We start from the raw sequence: 22,077 nt of genomic DNA, 5'->3' as shown, positions 1-22,077 counted from the left end.
CGCTGCCCTCCATAATAATTGAGACAGTGAAGCATTTTTTTTATTTTTTATTTTGGCTCTATACTCCAAAAGTTTGGATTTGAAATCAAACAATGACTATGAGGTTAAAGTGCAGACAAATCCAAACCTTTGGAGTATAGAGCCAAAACAAGAAAAAATGCTTCACTGTCCCAATAATTACGGAGAGCGCTGTATATACAGGGTCAGTTCTAATACCATATTTACAATGTGGAAGGATACTGAGGTAAGGCTAGCTGGTCTTGTTAGGATAGCTCAGAGCATCTGCTATTTTTCAGTAGTTCAGTATAAGAGAGTTTTACATCATAAAGTGCAAAAGACTGGCACATACCTTCCAAAGCAGGCCAATGACGAGAGCCAATAGAAGCAGGCCTCCAATCACACTGCCCACAATAACGCCTACAGGGATCTCCCCTTTCACCCCTGGTTTACTGATGGTGACGCCAACCTGCAGACAGGTCAGGAGACAGATGACAGTGTTCAGGAGAAGACAGGATGTTTCACACCAGCAGTCAGGCAATACAAGGAGTGTAGCTGTTAATATGCTGGTCATCTAAACACATTGAACTTGTACAAATTAACAAACTCTGCCTGGACATCAAAGATATAACATTAAGGTGTATTGAAATGTATTTGATATATTAGTCCAGTACCGTCAGGTGCTTGTGAGAGATGACCAGCAGTTCAGGTTGGGAAGTCTCTATCTCTGTGCTCACAGTCAGCACAGTGGACTGGAATGAGGACTGCTCAGAGACAACACAAGAGGAGGATTAATGAGGTGATGTCTGGACACCATTAAAGAGGAGGAGAAGCAAGCATGTAAATGATGAGGAACAGATTAATTTGTCTATCTATACTTACAGCAGCAAAGGTACCGTTCCATATCCGTGTGGTCACGTTCACAAAGAAATCGCTCATCATCCCCATGTCTTTCAGGACACATTTCATAGGCTGGCACTTGGCTGTCTTACAGTTCTGGAAGAATCCGAAAACAATAGATGGGTAATTCCAACCATGCGGGGCCTTTTCTGTCCCGAGGAAATATCACTTCTGTTTTTAGTGTAAAATGTAAAATATATTTAATAAAATGTTAAATATAAGGTCAGGTGTCCTTTACCTTAAAAAAACAAAAATAAGGATCTTGAAAGGGAATTTTCTGCATTTTGAACACTTTGTTTCAGTGGATGTTGGTGTTTTTGCCATGTCCTCGCGTGTTATTCATCAACTTCCACAAGAAATATAAGCCTTAAAGTAATAACATAATTCAAATCTTTCTTCATTATTTTATAGCCCTATTTACATTCTCTCTCATCAATAATGTTTTTTCCTTCATGATTATTGTATTTATTATTATTTTATTTAAGATTTGCTGAGTGTCCCTGATATCCCTTTCCACCCTGTTAGTTTGTTTTAATTCTCAATTTAAGAAAACAACCCCTTCCTACAATGACACCACATTCAGGAAGTGTCATCATTTCTTTGGTGGGAAAACAATAGTGCTGTCACCCCGACCTAACCAAATAGAGAATAAAACGGCTCTCTAAGGGCAGGGCGTGACAAGTGCAAAGCTAAATAAATGTAAACACTCAGCTTTATCTATTCTTCCATGTTTCATGTTGTTAGTCTGTATGTCCCACTCATACATTTACACCCTGCTAGGCTTAATTATAGAGAAAAATCAACCACATTTCAAAATGTTAAAATATGTTTGATAGAGAAGTTAAAATCCTGTTCAAGTGTTCAACATTATGCTAGCTCAAACTTGCTTGCTCACAGAGCTATGGCTAATTTGAACAAAGATGGCGTTGACAGACATGACAGCACTGCTTCTAGCTCCTAAGCAACTTTGCAGTATTTTTCTTTTTTGTGTGTCATTTCTTGGCCATCACTAGCCGGCTACCACCTGGTAACTCAACCCTGCACATTAGAGGCTGCTGCCTTATGTACATGGAATCACTGGTCACATTAATAATGGAACACTAGTCACTGTAATAATGGAACACTAGCCACTGTAATAATGGAACACTAGTCACTGTAATAATGGAACACTAGTCACTGTAATAATGGAACACTAGTCACTGTAATAATGGAACACTAGTCACTGTAATAATGGAACACTAGTCACTGTAATAATGGAACACTAGTCACTGTAATAATGGAACACTAGTCACTGTAATAATGGAACACTAGCCACTGTAATAATGGAACACTAGCCACTGTAATAATGGAACACTAGTCACTGTAATAATGGAACACTAGTCACTGTAATAATGGAACACTAGTCACTGTAATAATGGAACACTAGTCACTGTAATAATGGAACACTAGTCACTGTAATAATGGAACACTAGTCACTGTAATAATGGAACACTAGTCACTGTAATAATGGAACACTAGTCACTGTAATAATGGAACACTAGTCACTGTAATAATGGAACACTAGCCACTGTAATAATGGAACACTAGTCACTGTAATAATGGAACACTAGTCACTGTAATAATGGAACACTAGTCACTGTAATAATGGAACACTAGTCACTGTAATAATGGAACACTAGTCACTGTAATAATGTTACATACTGCTTTACTCATTTCATATGTATATACTGTATTCTACTGTATTTTAGTCAATGCCACTCCAACATTGCTCGTCCTAAAATGTATATATTTCTTAATTCCATTCTTTTACTTTTAGATGTGTGCGTATTGTTGTGAATTGTTAGATACTACTGCAATGTTGGAGCTAGGAACACAAGCATTTCACTACACCCACAATAACATATGCTAAATATGTGTATGTGACCAATAACATTTGATTTTGATTTGATTTGAATTTGGGCTCCAAATGTCCACCCTGTTAGGATTATGCACCTGACAGGTTATAAAAAGAACCTGAAAAAACAAATAAGTGCCTGAGCTTGACCAATATGTTTTTCAATATGTCCTTTTTTCTGATTAGAATGCTATTTTTCTTTTAAATATATATACCTTTTCCTCAAAAGTTATGAGTTCCAAAAGGCACCTCATCGTAGGAATGACCCTGATATGCATTCAGAGGATATCATTAGATGTAAAACTGTGAACCATCGTAGGAATGACCCTGATATGCATTCAGAGGAGATCATTAGATGTAAAACTGTGAACCATCGTAGGAATGACCCTGATATGCATTCAGAGGAGATCATTAGATGTAAAACTGTGAACCATCGTAGGAATGACCCTGATATGCATTCAGAGGAGATCATTAGATGTAAAACTGTGAACCATCGTAGGAATGACCCTGATATGCATTCAGAGGATATCATTAGATGTAAAACTGTGAACCATCGTAGGAATGACCCTGATATGCATTCAGAGGATATCATTAGATGTAAAACTATGAACCTATCTTTGTCTCTCTCTGTCACAAAAAATACACACACAAACGCACCAGCTCCTCTGTGCCCATGAGGTTCTCCTTGGAGAAGGATGGTGTGTAGGGCTTCTCACTGATCTTCAGAGGATTGACGAGGCTGGCTACTTCACAGCTAACATCTCCAGCCTGCAGAACAACAAGAGGGCAACAGTCAATCTCTTTCAAATATAACTAAGTCCATCAGAAAGGTAATTCTTGACAGATTCTCCCCATCAAACCTGGGATTTGAACCAGCAACCCTGGGCCATGCCTAGTTATTTAGAGACAGGTTGACTGGTTATTTTTACTCACAGGTGCAGTGTTGACTCCTGTCACATACAGTAATGGGTTGCCTCCTGCTGTATCGCTGGGCAGTGAGACTGTGAGGTAGGCAATATTCACTGGGAAATTCCCTGTAGAAACCTGAACAGAAGAGAAAACACTTGTCTTACCATTTCTACCACAAGGGGGGGAAGTATTTTACCACTGACTGACACATTATGACTGTGTACCTGTTTGTGCATTATTTCTCACCTTCAGAGAGAATTTTAACTCAGGGCCGATGTCATTGAAAGTATTCACTGTGGTCTTCACCTCATTGTCCATGTCAACCACGTAGAAATTGAGATTTGCTTCCCTGGAGAGAGCGATCTCTGAGTCATAGTGGACAGGGATGGAGATAGAGGCGTGGTTGTCTGAGGGGTTCACCTCTGTGCTGTCACTGTAATAAGCACATGCAATCAATCAATCAGTCATGTAACAGAAGATCCATAGGACTAAGAGAGATTACTATGTAATCAACAAACAAGCAAGTTCTGTGTACTCCTACCTTAGAGCTTCAAAGCTCACGTCGGCTTCGGTCTGCAGTTGATTCAGGTTGAAGTCAAAGTTGATTACAAATGTCACCTGCAGGGAACAGATGTGTATTGTTTAGGAAACGACAACCCTGGCTGACAAGGAGAGAGAGAGAGAGCTACACACACGCTCATAGTCTTTCTGTTTGTCGTCAGGTCTTACCTCCTGGTTCTTCCTTAAAGCTGGGTATCCCACCTGGCACGAGAGGCTACGAGTCTCTCGGGTGGAGCTACACTTCACCTCTGTTTCATCACTCTGAAATTAATCACACAATTTTAGGGAATGTTTACTAATAAATATGCAAATAGTCATCCTATAGTGGGTGTCATGCTAAAAATCAAAGAGGCTGATCCATACTGGAGGAGTGATGGAGGCGTAGAAGAGGTTTTTGGAGTATGTGGCCATGACTCGGGTGTTGTATGCATTCTCCTTCTTGTTGGTCACAGACACAGTGAAGGACAGCCTCTTGTTCTTAAAGCTGACCAACATCTTAGATGAGCTGCAAAACACAACACTCATTTTACTCAAAACAATACAGAGGGGGTGAGAATGAATGTTAAAATATACCTGCAGTATGTGAGTGGGACTGTTCCAGTGCTTTATAATGAAGACAATATATAATGATGGGGTGAGACTGTTCCAGTGCTTTATAATGAAGACAATATATAATGATGGGGTGAGACTGTTCCAGTGCTTTATAATGAAGACAATATATAATGATGGGGTGAGACTGTTCCAGTGCTTTATAATGAAGACAATATATAATGATGGGGAATCCTTTAACAGTGTCACCATTAACTGGAGCAGTGAAAATAAAATATATCATGCTCTGATTGGCCGAGGTGCTGTCTGTCTGTACTGTCTGTCTGTCTGTCTGTAATGTCTGTCTGTTTGTCTGGTCTGTAATGTCTGTCTGTAATGTCTGTCTGTCTGTCTGGTCTGTAATGTATGTCTGTAATGTATGTCTGTAATGTCTGTCTGTAATGTCTGTCTGTCTGTCTGGTCTGTAATGTATGTCTGTAATGTCTGTCTGTACTGTCTGGTCTGTAATGTCTGTCTGTACTGTCTGTCTGGTCTGTACTGTCTGTCTGTCTGTCTGTCTGTCTGTCTGTCTGTCTGTCTGTCTGTCTGTAATGTCTGTACTGTCTGTCTGGTCTGTAATGTCTGTCTGCCTGTAATGTCTGTATGTCTGTCTGGTCTGTAATGTCTGTCTGTCTATTCTGTAATGTCTGTCTGTCTGTTCTGTAATGTCTGTCTGTCTGTCTGTCTGTCTCATCTGTAATGTATGTCTGTCTGTTCTGTCCTGTCTGTTCTGTACTGTCTGTCTGTCTGTCTGTACTGTGTGTCTGTACTGTCTGTCTGTACCATAATGACTCGCTGGGATTCAAACAAATCGCACTGCACTTAACTGTTAAAGGTAATTATGTTTGAGTCGACATCCAGAGTGTTTACTGTAAATGATATCATGTCAGGGAAATTGATTTTAAATGTCAAGTTCAGTACAATGTTGCTATATTGTGGTGTGTTTGAATCCTGGCCTCTGTCTTTCAATTTATGAAACAATCTGAATGTATTTTCTTTAACCAGCAAGGCTTGATAGAGGAAGTTTATTCCCACTAAAGCTGACCAGCAGAACAGAAAATGACTTATTTGTCCGGTCCCACAGAAAAACATTTTGGAATACTGTGTTTGTTATTCATGAGATCTTATGTTAATTTCTGATTTCTTATTTCACTTTTGTTTGTTGTGTTTCACATGCTTTGGCAATGTAAACATATGTTTCCGCTATGCCAATAAAGGCCAGGTAGCCTGCACCATTGAGCGCCGTGTTCAGTATGGATTTACTATGCTGGATTGAGAGTGTCAGATCTCACCTGGGAATCATCTCTCCTTTCTTGACGTTCAAGAGCAGGTCACTCTCACACAGCTCGTCAGAGCCACAGTCTTTGGAGAATGGGATCTGTGTTAAGTGTTGAGAGAGACATGACACTCTGTTTAGGGGTTGAATTGGGAATTCAGATGTGGAGGTGCCCTATCCCAGTTCTACATCCCAGTTCTACATCCCAGTTCTACATCCCATTTCAACTCTAACCTCAGCCTCAACCCAAACCCTCAACCACAACCCTAACCCTAGCCCTAACCCTAGCCCTAACCTCAACCCTAACCCTCAACCACAACCCTAACCCTAGCCCTAACCCTAACCTCAACCCTAGCCCTAACCCTAGCCTCAACCACAACCCTAACCCTAGCCCTAGCCCTAACCTCAACCCTAACCCTCAACCACAACCCTAACCCTAGCCCTAACCCTAGCCTCAACCACAACCCTAACCCTAGCCCTAACCCTAACCTCAACCACAACCCTAACCTCAACCACAACCACAACCACAACCCTAGCCCTATCCTCAACCACAAACCTAGTCTCAACCACAACCCTAGCCCTAACCCTAGCCCTAGCCTCAACCACAACCCTAGCCCTAACCCTAACCCTATCCTCAACCACAACCCTAACCCTAACCCTAGCCTCAACCACAACCCTAACCCTAGCCCTAGCCCTAACCCTAGCCTCAACCCTAACCCTAGCCCTAACCCTAGCCTCAACCACAACCCTAGCCCTAACCCTAGCCTCAACCACAACCCTAGCCTCAACCACAACCCTAGCCCTAACCATCAACCCTAGCCCTAACCCTAGCCTCAACCCTAACCCTAACCCTAGACTCAACCCTAACCCTAGCCCTAACCCTAGCCTCAACCACAACCCTAGCCCTAACCCTATCCTCAACCACAACCCTAGCCTCAACCACAACCCTAGCCCTAACCCTAGCCCTAGCCTCAACCACAACCCTAGCCCTAACCCTAACCCTATCCTCAACCACAACCCTAACCCTAACCCTAGCCTCAACCACAACCCTAACCCTAGCCCTAACCCTAGCCTCAACCCTAACCCTAGCCCTAACCCTAGCCTCAACCACAACCCTAGCCCTAACCCTAGCCTCAACCACAACCCTAGCCTCAACCACAACCCTAGCCCTAACCATCAACCCTAGCCCTAACCCTAGCCTCAACCCTAACCCTAACCCTAGACTCAACCCTAACCCTAGCCCTAACCCTAGCCTCAACCCTAACCCTAGCCCTAACCCTAGCCTCAACCACAACCCTAACCCTAGCCCTAGCCTCAACCACAACCCTAACCCTAGCCTCAACCACAACCCTAACCCTAGCCTCAACCCTAACCCTAACCCTAGCCTCAACCACAACCACAACCCTAACCCTAGCCTCAACCACAACCCTAACCCTAGCCTCAACCACAACCCTAACCCTAGCCCTAGCCTCAACCACAACCCTAACCCTAGCCCTAACCCTAACCTCAACCACAACCCTAACCTCAACCACAACCACAACCCTAGCCCTATCCTCAACCACAAACCTAGTCTCAACCACAACCCTAACCCTAGCCTCAACCACAACCCTAGCCCTAACCCTAGCCTCAACCACAACCCTAACCCTAGCCCTAGCCTCAACCACAACCCTAGCCCTAACCCTAGCCTCAACCACAAACCTAGTCTCAACCAGAACCCTAGCCCTAACCCTAGCCTCAACCCCAACCCTAACCCTAGCTCTAACCCTAACCCTAACCCTAGCCTTAGCCCTAACCCTAGCACTAACCTTAACCCTTAGCCCTAGCCCTAGCCTCAACCACAACCACAACCCCAACCCTAACACTAACACTAACACTAGCCCTAACCCTAGCCCTAACCCTAGCCCTAATCCTAGCCTCAACCACAACCCCAACCCTAACCCTAACCCTAACCCTAACCCTAGCCCTAATCCTAACCCTAACCCCAACCACAACCCTAACCCTAACCCTAGCCCTGCACTAACACATAAAGCACAGATACTACTATCAATAGACACTTAAAAAAACTTCAAGCAACTGCCAAGAGTGTGCAAAGCTGTCATCAAGGCAAAGGGTGGCTACTTTGAAGAATCTCAAATATAAAATGTTCTGATTTGTTTAACACTTTTGTGTTTACTACATTATTCCATATGTGTTATTTCTTCACTACTATTCTACAATGTAGAAAATAGTAAAAATAAAGACCCTGGAATGAGTAGGTGTGTCCAAACATTATACTGGTACTGTATGCTCTATCACATATTATTGAAACTCACAAAGAACTCCCATGAGGTAGGACGGAGGACATCTAGAACAGGACTGGAGTCTGGGTCATGCAGAGCGATGTCCACACGCAGCCCGATGGAGCTCACAAAGTCAGGGGCCTCCTGTCAGACAATAAGATAGGATTTATTTGATTCGTTTAATTCATTTGACTGGGAACATGTGCAACACAACAAACATTGTACAAGATTTTAGCTACATACTGTACATAGCTAATTCTCTGCAGGATCAGAACTTAGTAACATTATTGGAATTGTATAAGGAAAACCACATGAGAATACAGCAATGTAGTGTAATTTATATCCTTTTTAATGTTTATACATATATGAAAATATGAGTCTTGGCAATGTTCTTCAAATAATAATATATTTATTTTTTAAAGAGATTGATATATTAATGATATGTACCAATTGATTCTTGAAGAATATACAGTGGGGAGAACAAGTATTTGATACACTGCCGATTTTGCAGGTTTTCCTACTTACAAAGCATGTAGAGGTCTGTAATTTTTATCATAGGTACACTTCAACTGTGAGAGACGGAATCTAAAACAAAAATCCAGAAAATCACATTGTATGATTTTTAAGTAATTAATTTGCATTTTATTGCATGACATAAGTATTTGATCACCTACCAACCAGTAAGAATTCCGGCTCTCACAGACCTGTTCGTTCTTCTTTAAGAAGCCCTCCTGTTCTCCAATCATTACCTGTATTAACTGCACCTGTTTGAACTCGTTATCTGTATAAAAGACACCTGTCCACACACTCAATCAAACAGACTCCAACCGCTCCACAATGGCCAAGACCAAAGAGCTGTGTAAGGACATCAGGGCTAAAATTGTAGACCTGCACAAGGCTGGGATGGGCTACAGGACAATAGGCAAGCAGCTTGGTGAGAAGGCAACAACTGTTGGCGCAATTATTAGAAAATGGAAGAAGTTCAAGATGACGGTCAATCACCCTCGGCCTGGGGCTCCATGCAAGATCTCACCTCGTGGGGCATCAATGATCATGAGGAAGGTGAGGGATCAGCCCAGAACTACACGGCAGGACCTGGTCAATGACCTGAAGAGAGCTGGGACCACAGTCTCAAAGAAAACCATTAGTAACACACTACGCCGTCATGGATTAAAATCCTGCAGCGCACGCAAGGTCCCCCTGCTCAAGCCATCGCATGTCCAGTCCCGTCTGAAGTTTGCCAATGACCATCTGGATGATCCAGAGGAGGAATGGGAGAAGGTCATGTGGTCTGATGAGACAAAAATAAAGCTTTTTGGTCTAAACTCCACTCTCCGTGTTTGGAGGAAGAAGAAGGATGAGTACAACCCCAAGAACACCATCCCAACCGTGAAGCATGGAGGTGGAAACATCATTCTTTGGGGATGCTTTTCTGCAAAGGGGACAGGACGACTGCACCGTATTGAGGGGAGGATGGATGGGGCCATGTATCGCGAGATCTTGGCCAACAACCTCCTTCCCTCAGTAAGAGCATTGAAGATGGGTCGTGGCTGGGTCTTCCAGCATGACAATGACCCGAAACACACAGCCAGGGCATCTAAGGAGTGGCTCCGTAAGAAGCATCTCAAGGTCCTGGAGTGGCCTAGCCAGTCTCCAGAGATGAACCCAATAGAAAATCTTTGGAGGGAGCTGAAAGTCCGTATTGCCCAGCGACAGCCCCGAAACCTGAAGGATCTGGAGAAGGTCTGTATGGAGGAGTGGGCCAAAATCCCTGCTGCAGTGTGTGCAAACCTGGTAAAGAACTACAGGAAACGTATGATCTCTGTAATTGCAAACAAAGGTTTCTGTACCAAATATTAAGTTCTGCTTCTCTGATGTATCAAATACTTATGTCATGCAATAAAATGCAAATTAATTACTTAAAAATCATACAATGTGATTTTCTGGATTTTTGTTTTAGATTCCGTCTCTCACAGTTGAAGTGTACCTATGATAAAAATTACAGACCTCTACATGCTTTGTAAGTAGGAAAACCTGCAAAATCGGCAGTGTATCAAATACTTGTTCTCCCCACTGTAAATGCCTCATGAGCTTAGTTCAACTGTCGTACCCCATCAGTACCTTAAATATAAGCTTGTTTTACTCTAATGTTTGTAAACAATGTAAATGTGAACAACAACTGTATAGCCTCAAAACATGGTTTAAACTATACTTTTTATATCATGGATTGGTCAGTCCTTGCATCCATAGCTCTGTCTATGAATTTGAGAGTGCTTATGCTTTGTTATTGTTTCAACTGCGGATTGTCCCTTTAAGTGTTGTTGAAAGGATGCTTCCTCCATTCAAAATGAACACAGTAATTCAATAAGACCTGATGAAGGAGGAAAACCAGACACACTTCATTCAGCAAACCATCATCAAACCATTTCATATTATCTATCTTTACCTGAACAAAGACCTCATAGGTGTCACAGACCTCCCTGGTGGAAACCCTGATGTCTTTCTGCAGGACTCTCTCCGAGTTACTGAACTGACCTCTGGAGGTGACACGAGACGACTGGAGATCAGCATCCAGGGTCAGGTTGTACCTGAGAGCTGAGGTGAGACGTAACAGAGGCAACAAGACACAATTAGAGGGCGCTAAGACCATTGCTATGATGTGAGAAGCCCCTGTAATACTGAGCGTGACCACTGATATGACAGTGACTGTGGAGAGGGGAAGGGAGAGGGAGAGAGCAAGAGAAGGAGAGAGCGAGAGAGAGAGAGGGGGAGAGAGAGGAAGTGGAAGAGAAGGAGAAAGAGAGAGATAGATTGACACAGGAAAGCAGGGCTTACCTACAGGTCCTACAGATATGTTGGGCCTGAAGGTTGCACTGAAACAGACAGTGGTATTGAAGCAGGACACCAGCCTCCCACTGACCCTGCACGTCTTACTCAGGATGTTGACCTTGTCTGGGTTAAAGGTCGCCCTCGCTGTCACCACGGCCAGACCTCGAGACCTGGGAGAGGAACAATCTACTGAGTATTCTTGTCATAATCCTAATCATTAAGTCATACTGTAGGAGTCAACTTTAGATTGGTTGATTGATTCATTCCTGTATTGGTTAATTGATTGCTTAATTGGCTGACTGACTGATTGATTGATTCTTTAAATAATGATATATCAGCAGCTATGTAGAAGTGGCTTTAGCAGCAGTGTCAGACCCAGCGGGGAATGGACAGCATAGTATTTCAGCTAGCTGTTCTGCTCTTCATATGGAGTGGGACGAGATAACAACACTCAAGTAGTTCACACAGTTAAGACCAAGCTGTCCATGAGACAGCACATCTCCCTCAGTCAACTAAAACTTGAGGAGACAAGTATTGGATGTTTCTCTCACAACCTACTGTAATTCCATTGGTTTGGTTTAGAGTTACTGTCACCCAAAATAATTTGGCCAGCTGCTAAGAACAGCTGGCAACTTGAGTGGGACGTGTTGGAATTGTGGGAAACAAAATTATATAGTTGACCTCTGAAGAGGGGGAGTGGAACAGGGTTAAAACAAAGAAAAGAGAAGAAACTAGCGAATCTCACCAGAGCTGGACCACCTTCCCATAAGCCCCCACTGATACATCTGGGATGGTGTCATCGTTTAGGTCGGAGTTGGCGTCAAGGGACCGCCCAAAATACTTCAATGCAGGGTCCAGCTTGGAGCCCAGGATTCTCTGAAATGAACAGGATTAAAGATGATCTCACAACTGGATCTCACATCCAATGCTCACGTTGGCTGAATTCTAACAGCCTGAGTACCATCTGCATCATCAGCAGGTCTGTATTCAGAGGACAGTGTTGAGTCCTGTCGCTACCTGAGAACACTGTGTCCTCAGTTTCTTCTTGTCCCCGTTGAAGACATAAATGACCCCCCTGTTGTTGTCTTCCAGCGGGGCTCCCACCACTACATCACTGTAACCATCCATGTTGAGGTCAGGCACCGCTGAGATGGACATCCCAAAACGAGCGTTGTCCGCCGGGGACGGACCCTTCAGGATCCCCTGGTCACTTAGGATGCCCTAGAAACACCAATGCAAAATAATTCGTATTGAATATATTGTAAGTGTGCTCAGGATGATCTCTTTCACAATGTCCTGAACCACTGTGCTCAGAAGTTGTGGTGTGTACACCAACTTGAAAGCATTAGATGAAATATACAGTATTGGGTCTGCCCTCAAAAAAGAGATGAAAGGCTTTAGGAAGATGTGCCGGGCATTGTCATGAGAAAGCTTTGGGAGTAGGTTACAGTACCGTAGAGTAGAGTACACTATAGTAGAGTAGAGTACAGTACATATAGTAGACTGCAGTAGGTTACAGTATAGTAGAGTACAGTACAGTACATATAGTAGACTGCAGTAGGTTACAGTATAGTAGAGTAGAGTACAGTATAAAAAAACAAACATTGATTGAACCTTTATTTAACTAGGCAAGTCAGTTAAGAACAAATTCTTATTTACATTGACGGCCTACCAAAAGGCAAAAGGCTTCCTGCGGGGATGGGGGCAGGGATTAAAAATAATAATAAATAAAAAAATATAGGACAAAACACACATCACGACAAGAGAGACAACACTACATAAAGAGAGACCTAAGATTACAACATAGCATGACAGCAACACATGACAACACAGCATGGTAGCAACACGACATGACAACAACATAGTAGCAACACAACATGGCAGCAGCACAACATGGTAGCAGCACAAAACAGGGTACAAACATTGTTGGGCACAGACAACAGCACAAAGGGCAAGAAGGTAGAGACAACAATACATCACGCAAAGCAGCCACAACTGTCAGTAAGAGTGTCCATGATTGAGTTATTGAATGAAGAGATTGAGATAAAACTGTCCAGTTTGAGTGTTTGTTACAGCTCGTTCCAGTCGCTAGCTGCAGCAAACTGAAAAGACGAGTGACCCAGGGATGTGTGTGCTTTGGGGACCTTTAACAGAATGTGACTGGCAGAACGGGTGTTGTATGTGGAGGATGACGGCTGCAGTAGATATCTCAGAGTATCTCAAAGTACAGTACAGTAGACTACAGTAGGTTACAGTACAGTAGAGTACAGTACAGTAGATTACAGTACAGTAGATTACAGTACAGTAGACTACTGTAGGTTACAGTACAGTAGAGTACAGTACAGTAGACTACAGTAGGTTACAGTACAGTAGAGTAGAGTACAATACTGCACAGTAGAGTACAGTACAGTATACTACAGTAGGTCACAGTACAGTACAATACTGCACAGTAGAGTACAGCACAGTAGAGTACAGTACAGTAGAGTACAGTACAGTAGAATACAGCACTGTGCAGTACAGTAAAGTACAGCACAGTGCTGTACAGTAGAGTACAGTACAGTGCAGTAGAGTGCAGTATGTGTGGCTTACCTTGGTGAAAGAGAGGAGATAGACCTTCCCAGTCTCCTTCTTCTGTTCATTCATGAACATGGGAGCGCCGACCAGCAGTATATCAGACACACCATCTTTATCCACATCCAGAGGACAGAGTACACTGCCATAGTAGGAGCCTATCTACAGAATAGAAAGCACATGGAACACACAGTATCCTCAGAGCCTATCTACAGAATAGAAAGCACATGGAACACACAGTATCCTCAGAGCCTATCTACAGAATAGTAAGCACATGGAACACACAGTATCTTCAGAGCCAGTGAGCAGAAACAAAGGATAACAACATTAACAAGTCAGATATGATAGATCACACAGAGATAATAGAGAGAACAGAGATAATAGAAAGCTATGACATCTACCACCAGAAAAAAGGTACATGCTCTTCTCTGTACCTGATCTCCTCTCTGGGAGTCTATGACGGTGGGTTGTCCCTTGCTGTTGATGATGTACACTATGACCTGTCCAGTGTGGTTGGACCGAGGAGCGCCAGCCACGTAGTACTCCGTGCTGCCATCATTCAGCGTTGTCACAGAGTAGCCTGAACCGAACAGCCAAACAGAACATTATGGATTGTATCAATATCCAGTGCTAGAGGTCTTACTGCCAGTCACACTGTAAATCAAGATATATTTAGTTTGAGAGGCGTAAGATTGGCTTGGTGCTGTATGATAAACCAACAATAAAACAGCACTGCTTAAAATGAAGATAAAGGAGTAAATATTGACTTGTAAAACATATCAAACTCACATACCTAATAGTGAACTGTGGTTTCTGTCCTCTAGAATGTTCTCGAAGGCCGTCTTGGGGAAGATGTCTGATTTCTGAGGAGTGTAGTGAACCACAGTACCACTCCAGCCATAGGCCCCCACTGCACCCAGCATCATCATATTCTAGAACAATTGGGAGAGAATGGCTTGTTTAAACATGCTGAATAGTGGCTTACAGGTTGGAAATACATGTGGAGGTTTGTGTGATAGTATCCTTAGCCCATACATACCTGCTTCTTGGTTTGGTGTGCACTGAAGCCCACTTGGGACATCTCCATCTGAAAATCACCCCCTTTCCCAGTACCTGTCTCGAGACAACACACAATGAAAAGATTAGTGGCTTTGTTTACTGTCCTGTACAGAGTAAGACTGCTACCTTCTTAAAAGGTCTTGTCTTCAAGATCCATTCATATTGTTGGAATGTATATAGGTCGATATTTTTTCGTTATGGATACAAATTTGACCTCTATTAAAAATTCTGAATAAATGACTTTAGAAAACAGTAGTGTACCCTCTATATTGAAGATTCTGTCTCCCAGAGTTCCAGCGATCTCAAGTAGAGCTTCCTCAGCTGACACATTAAAGAAGTACCTGTCTGTCGGGGTACTGGCGATGGACTTGATCTCAGCAATCAGGTTTTTAGTGTCGATGTCATTCCTTATGTAATACCCGAGGACCTAGAAACATAATAAATAATACATTTTAAAGCGATTTATATTAGAATGAAAGGGACGATTAATAAAACATAAAAATGTCATGTTATAAAGGGATCAAACAGTAAATGTTAATACCTCACACTCAACACTGTATATACGTATACCTATGTGCCTTTTGCTAAAGAGAGACAAACCTAGATATATAAAGTCAAGCTAAATGTGATATTAACTTACAGCAATACCAAACCGGGTGATCTTCTCCTGCTCACACTTCCCGATGACGTCGTCTTTGAGGCCCTTGTCGTGAGACTCTCCATCCGTCACCACCACCATCACCTTGCTGGCTCCAGGTCGGGCACCGTTCGTAGGCAGGAACGCCTGCCGTCTGAGATACACACTCGATAGGTGTCAAACAGCAACATCCGTCTCAAACCCAAGTCAATAGCAATAAGCATGTAAAGAAATAGCTTCTAAAACGCTTGTTCTGAACACATTTTATTGTGTTGGATTCCATTGAATTCCATTCTTCCAAGTGTTCTATTCCTTTCTATTCTATTCCAGTGTTCCATTCTAACCTCCTCTTTGGGGGGTTTTCAGTTTGCAAATAGAGATTCTAATCCTTTTGTTCAAGTCTTTTTATAAATATGTTGAGTCAACAGAGGCAGGATCTGTTTATTTAGAATACATGAGGTCACAGTCACCTAAGGACCCATTGACTACCAGAAAACAAGAGGAAATGACTGAGAATGTTGGCATTGCAGGCAGGGAAAGTGTTGCTCACTGAGACGCACCTGGCAAATTCAATGGCCCGGAAGGTGTTAGTCTCCAGGCCTGACTTCTGGGGTATGTTCGCTGCGGCCGCAATGATTGAGTCTTTGGTTTTGTAGGAGTTCAGATAGAATTCAAAAGCCGGATCAACCGCGTACTGTATAATACTTACCTGAAAGCAAAAACATAAAGTCAACAAACAAACTGATAGGACAAATGCATGTCATTTACTTGGGCCAGGATTCAATCCGACAGTGGGTTGTCGGCAATGCGGCTTTTAAAGGCAATTTCTAAATATGCATTGTTTATCGTGAATGAGATCTCCTAGAACGCAGGAACATTCCCTTTAAAAGCTGCATTGTCGATTGCATCCGGCTTTTGACAATTCCTATAAATAAATGTCAGTCGTGGCATTTCATTCTACCTGAGCCCAGGTAGAAATGAATGTACAGTACACAACTGTGATCCCACTTACCTGAGTATTGTCAGGTCCAATATCCAAGTTCTCCAACAGTTTCTTGAGGAAAGCCACAACTGGTGGCCAGGGATATATACTGTTAGAGCCATCCAAGACAATAGCAATATCCATGGGACCCCCACAAGCTGGAAAGATGGTAGCCATGTATAACTCCAATTACAAAGGGGCGTTAAATATGGTATACAGTAGGACTTCATTTATACTTTTAATCAAAGGTGAAAACAATACAGAATTCTTATTCTAAGGATACACATGTAAAAATTATTGTGGACTCTTACTCTGAAGGGCAGGTGAGAATGAAGACAGGGGGTTGAAGAGAGGGTTGACTTCTGCACAGATCCCTGGGTAGTAATACTGACTGCCACATTTCTGAGCCCACAGAGGTCCACATGTCTACCAGAAAAAGACAAGACGACGCATGAGACAGACGGTAAAACATCCAAAACAACCTTTAGGCTATCAGCCAATCCCAAACTGATCTTCTAGGAGCTTTCCAACTGTACAATCAGATATAGGTTAAATCTGCTTACCATGAATACATTTCCCTTGTGACCGTGCGGGCTAGGGTTACGGTAGCTAGGGTTAGGGTAGCTAGGGTTAAGGTAGTTAGGGTATCTATGGTTAGGGTAGCTAGAGTTAGGATACCTAGGGTTATGGTATCTAGGGTTAGGGTAGCTAGGATTAGGACAGTTATGGTTAGGTTATCTAGGGTTAGGGTAGCTAGGGTTAGGTTATCTAGGGTTAGGGTAGCTAGGGTATCTAGGGTTAGGGTAACTAGGGTTAGGGTATCTAGGTTTAGGGTAGCTAGGATTAGGATAGTTATGGTTAGGTTATTTAGGTTTAGGGTAGCTAGAAGTAGGGGACCTAGGGCTAGGGTATCTAGGGTTAGGTTAGCTAGAATTAGGGTATCTAGGTTTAGGGTAGCTAGGATTAGGATAGTTATGGTTAGGTTATTTAGGTTTAGGGTAGCTAGAAGTAGGGGACCTAGGGTTAGGGTATCTAGGGTTAGGTTAGCTAGAATTAGGGTTAGGGTATCTAGGTTTAGGGTAGCTAGGATTAGGATAGTTATGGTTAGGTTATTTAGGGTTAGGGTAGCTAGGAGTAGGGTAACTAGGGTTAGGGTATCTAGAGTATCTAGGGTTAGGGTTTCTAGGGTTAGGGTATCAAGGGTTAGGGTATCTAGGGTTAGGGTAGCTATGGTTAGGGTTAGGGTATCTAGGGTTAGGGTAGCTTGGATTAGGGTATCTAGGGTTAGGGTATCTAGGGTTAGGGTAGCTAGGGCATGTAGGGTTAGGGTATCTAGGATTATGGTAGCTATGGGTTATGGTAGATAGGATTAGGGTTAGGGGAGCTAGGGTATCTAGGGTATCTAGGGTTAGGGTATCTAGGGTTAGGGTATCTAGGGTATCTAGGGTTAGGGTAGCTAGGGTTAGGGTAGCTAGGGTTAGGGTAGCTAGGGTTATGGTAGCTTTAGGTTATGGTAGCTATGGTTAGGGTTGGGGTAACTTGGGTATCTAGGGTTAGGGTAACTAGGGTTAGAGTATATAAGGTTAGGGTATCTAGGGTTAGGGTAGCTAGGGTATCTAGGGTTAGGGTATCTAGGGTTAGAGTATATAAGGTTAGGGTATCTAGGGTATCTAGGGTGAGGGTATCTAGTGTTATGGTAGCTAGGGTTATGGTAGCTAGGGTATCTAGGGTTAGGGTAGCTAGGGTATCTAGGGTTATGGTAGCTATGGGTTATGGTAGCTATGGTTAGGGTTAGGGTATCTAGGGTTAGGGTACCTAGTGTTAGGGTATCTAGGGTATCTAGGGTTAGGGTATCTAGGGTTAGGGTATCTATGGTTAGGGTGGCTAGGGTTAGGGTAGCTAGGGTTAGGGTTAGGGTAGCTAGGGTATCTAGGGTTAGGGTAGCTATGGTTAGGGTATCTAGGGTAACTAGGGTTAGGGTAGCTAGGGTTAGGGTATCTAGGGTTAGGGTGGCTAGGGTTAGGGTGGCTAGGGTTAAGGTTAGGGTGGCTAGGGTTAGGGTAGCTAGGGTTAGGGTGGCTAGGGTTAAGGTTAGGGTAGCCAGGGTATCTAGGGTTAGGGTAGCTAGGGTTAGGGTGGCTAGGGTTAAGGTTAGGGTAGCTAGGGTCAGGGTAGAACAAAGTCCTGGTTGGATCAGCACAATATTTTTTCTCTCACAGATTTGCTGAGGGAGACGAGGGTGGCTATGATCCTGTGCTTTAGCAGACACCTCCAGCAGTGTGTCTGCATTTACTCAATGTGTTTTTATAGTATGTGTTGGTCTTATGTATTTGGTGTGTCTAGTAAGCACGTATGGTGTATGTATGTGTTAGAATTTGGCAGACAGCAGAGCTTCTTTCTCCAGCAGCAGGTCGCCATATCTCTGTTGCAGCTCCTTCTCTCTCTCCTGCTGTCTCCCCACATCCTCCCTACAGCTGTACAGAAGTAGTGATGTAAAGTCTGCTTACCATAAATGTATCTTCTGTAGCTGTACGGGTTAGGGTCAGCCCCAGGCTCATGTTGACATTGACATTACTCACTGTTGATATGCTGACTGAGTCTGTAACAGGAGAGGAAGAACAGTTAGTACACTGTCCTTACAGGAAATAATTATGCGGGAATAAGAAAACACTTTAATATAAAGTGTTATTGAATACATTCTCATTGTGTAATTACAGAGGTTTACTAACATTCATTAAAACACAAAATGAGCACAGTGAGTTCAATGAGAACTCTCAACTCTGAACAAAATCCCATCCTAACTACTGTGGCCATCATTCTGACTGACAGACAGATTTGACAGGATTCAAAGAGATTTAAAGGACTGTTATGGTAAAACACAAGATAAGACTACATGAGTCACACAAGGATTGCTAAAAGAATAAGAGTTGTTTATAGAAAATAGCTGGAGCTGTCTTACTCTGCAGGTTGAGTCTCTGACATCCTGAACTGGCCCCTCTGATCTCACACTTGTAGACGTCTCCTTTCCTATCCTGGTTGTATCCACTCCAGGGCGAACCAACCAGCAACCTGGGGGAAAATACACACACACACACACACACACACACACACACACACACACACACACACACACACACACACACACACACACACACACACACACACACACACACACACACACACACACACACACACACACACACACACACACACACACACATTACAAATAATTACTTACAATGGTGTGAAGATCTAAATTACTTCATTAATGGCAACTACTGTAATACCATTGTCAGGAAATATTTGGATACAGTACCATACATTCACAACAAGACAATTAGAGTAACATGATCTGTAAGCAGAGTTTGTCCTTTTCTACAGGTGTGGAAGGTAAACACATACTCTACCAACATCATCACTAACAGTTAATCTTAGGGTGGAAGGTATAATAAGCACCTTAACCCTGAGGGGCAAAGTGCAGACATGTAGGGTCTTAATTTGATCACTCTTTTGTTGCAGAGAATTTTCCTGCACGGCAGGAAATGCAAACTTGTAGTGTGTTCGAGATTTAAAAAGGCTTCTAAAAATTGTAGTTTCCACTTTAAAATGTCCGACTTGATTTTCCCTATAAAAGAAATGTCCATTATAATCCACATAATAATTCACATTTCCTCTTGCTGCAGGATTATTTTCCTGCTGTAACAAACTGGCTGAAATGAAGATCCTACATCTGCAAGGGGATGTTTTCAGTCTCCTTCTGTTGCATGAGAAGGAGAGAGCCATAATCAGTGGCAGTCCCGTTGTCTGCTGCTGGTGGATCAGGAGCTGGGTAACCATGGTGATTACACAGCATTACCACCATGTGAGTCAGCCAGTCAGGACAAACATGCCCACTACATTACACAATGTGATGTCAAACACCCTCCCACAGAAACCAGCCACACATATTACCCTTTCTTGATTAGCTTATACACGCGCACACACACACACACACACACACACACACACACACACACACACACACACACACACACACACACACACACACACACACACACACACACACACACACACACACACACACACACACACACACCCCCCCAATCCATTACACATGACATGAGTGAAAGCCCCACCTTGCTAGACTACACAGTGTGGACAGACAGACCACCTAGCACTCCTAAACTGTTGACACACAGATGGACTCACTACAACATCCTGTGAGGTACAGTATAACAACACAACAGCACCACTCAGACTGAGAAAGAGTGGGCACAGACATACTGAAATGATGGTCATTGGGGTGTGACAGTGTGTCAGTGGAGTCTTGCTGTGTTTTGATTGGCCATTCATGGGAGTACATCTGGAGGTCTGGGAATACCTGTATGATATTCTATTGCAAACAAATCTATATGTTGGTGTGATATTAAACCTAGTAAAGACTGAATGAAAGTCCATGGCATCAGCTGGATGCAGGACTGGATGGCCAGTGGGCAAAGTTCTTCGCCAGCCTGGTGTCACAAAGAAGAGAAACATGCCTTCCACTGGCTACAGAATACACACTATTGTGTTGTGCTTCTCATTGCTGGTGTTAGATTAACTGTTACCATTAAGTATAAAATTCTTGGTATTTGTGTTCAATGTTGTTTCCTGGAATATTCCAAAACTCCCCTTATTTAATTGTGCTTCATAGGAATAGTGATTCAGCAAGTAGTGTGATTCAGAGGGTGATAAACATTCCCTGACTTTGTGTTAGAGCCAAAACCTACACTCTGAGACAGGAAGCAGCCAATTAGACAAAGAGAGTGTACTTTGACCCCGGATTTCTCTGTGATGTCATACATTCAGGCTTTCAATACAACAAGGCACCTCTATTCTTTGGGGTTCACAGGGACTCTGGGTTTTCCCTATATTGACTCACTGTTTTTTTTCTTTACCCTCCACGTTTCAAGTGGGGTATTTGTCAAGATTACAAATGACCAAACAATTCATCTCTACTAGTTTGAGAATCAGTCTCTGCTACCCAGGCTAAATCTCTACTGTTATTTTGTAATAGACCCAATGTCATCCACCAGCTGACTCTCTATCTGATGAATTAGCCCTGGGACGCTGTTAGTCAAAACCTGTTGAATTAGCCCTGGTACGAGGTTAGTCAAAACCTGTTGAATTAGCCCGGGGACGAGGTTAGTCAAAACCTGATGAATTAGCCCTGGTACGAGGTTAGTCAAAACCTGTTGAATTAGCCCGGGGACGAGGTTAGTCAAAACCTGTTGAATTAGCCCGGGGACGAGGTTAGTCAAAACCTTATGAATTAGCCCTGGTACGAGGTTAGTCAAAACCTGATGAATTAGCCCTGGTACGAGGTTAGTCAAAACCGATGAATTAGCCCTGGTACGAGGTTAGTCAAAACCTGTTGAATTAGCCCGGGGACGAGGTTAGTCAAAACCTGATGAATTAGCCCGGGGACGAGGTTAGTCAAAACCGATGAATTAGCCCTGGTACGAGGTTAGTCAAAACCTGATGAATTAGCCCGGGGACGCTGTTAGTCAAAACCTGTTGAATTAGCCCTGGTACGAGGTTAGTCAAAACCTGTTG

At 43.0% G+C, this 22,077-nt stretch overlaps 1 protein-coding gene across 1 annotated transcript in view; it reads right to left on the bottom strand.

The window, feature by feature from the left end:
• Positions 1–22,077, bottom strand: part of itga2.2 (integrin, alpha 2 (CD49B, alpha 2 subunit of VLA-2 receptor), tandem duplicate 2) — a 35,329-nt gene that overhangs the window by 2,018 nt on the left and 11,234 nt on the right. The window contains exons 3-28 of the mRNA XM_071339677.1: positions 19,442–19,551; positions 18,990–19,081; positions 16,794–16,908; positions 16,513–16,640; positions 16,061–16,209; positions 15,504–15,654; positions 15,125–15,290; positions 14,844–14,917; positions 14,598–14,736; positions 14,239–14,384; positions 13,823–13,966; positions 12,251–12,454; positions 11,979–12,109; positions 11,240–11,403; positions 10,851–10,999; positions 8,438–8,548; positions 6,142–6,227; positions 4,625–4,766; positions 4,430–4,522; positions 4,242–4,318; positions 3,947–4,133; positions 3,725–3,835; positions 3,449–3,559; positions 880–993; positions 672–761; positions 350–466 (exon numbers count right to left, since the gene is read on the bottom strand). Of these exons, the coding sequence (XP_071195778.1) occupies positions 350–466; positions 672–761; positions 880–993; positions 3,449–3,559; positions 3,725–3,835; positions 3,947–4,133; positions 4,242–4,318; positions 4,430–4,522; positions 4,625–4,766; positions 6,142–6,227; positions 8,438–8,548; positions 10,851–10,999; positions 11,240–11,403; positions 11,979–12,109; positions 12,251–12,454; positions 13,823–13,966; positions 14,239–14,384; positions 14,598–14,736; positions 14,844–14,917; positions 15,125–15,290; positions 15,504–15,654; positions 16,061–16,209; positions 16,513–16,640; positions 16,794–16,908; positions 18,990–19,081; positions 19,442–19,551 (3,301 nt within the window). The remainder of the gene's footprint in view (positions 1–349; positions 467–671; positions 762–879; positions 994–3,448; positions 3,560–3,724; positions 3,836–3,946; positions 4,134–4,241; positions 4,319–4,429; positions 4,523–4,624; positions 4,767–6,141; positions 6,228–8,437; positions 8,549–10,850; positions 11,000–11,239; positions 11,404–11,978; positions 12,110–12,250; positions 12,455–13,822; positions 13,967–14,238; positions 14,385–14,597; positions 14,737–14,843; positions 14,918–15,124; positions 15,291–15,503; positions 15,655–16,060; positions 16,210–16,512; positions 16,641–16,793; positions 16,909–18,989; positions 19,082–19,441; positions 19,552–22,077) is intronic.

Source organism: Salvelinus alpinus, chromosome 1 (assembly GCF_045679555.1).
Source record: "Salvelinus alpinus chromosome 1, SLU_Salpinus.1, whole genome shotgun sequence".
In the NCBI taxonomy this organism is placed as follows: Eukaryota; Metazoa; Chordata; class Actinopteri; order Salmoniformes; family Salmonidae; genus Salvelinus; species Salvelinus alpinus.
The sequence above is the reverse complement of the archived record's forward strand: the minus strand, read 5'-3'. Positions and strand labels throughout refer to the sequence as shown.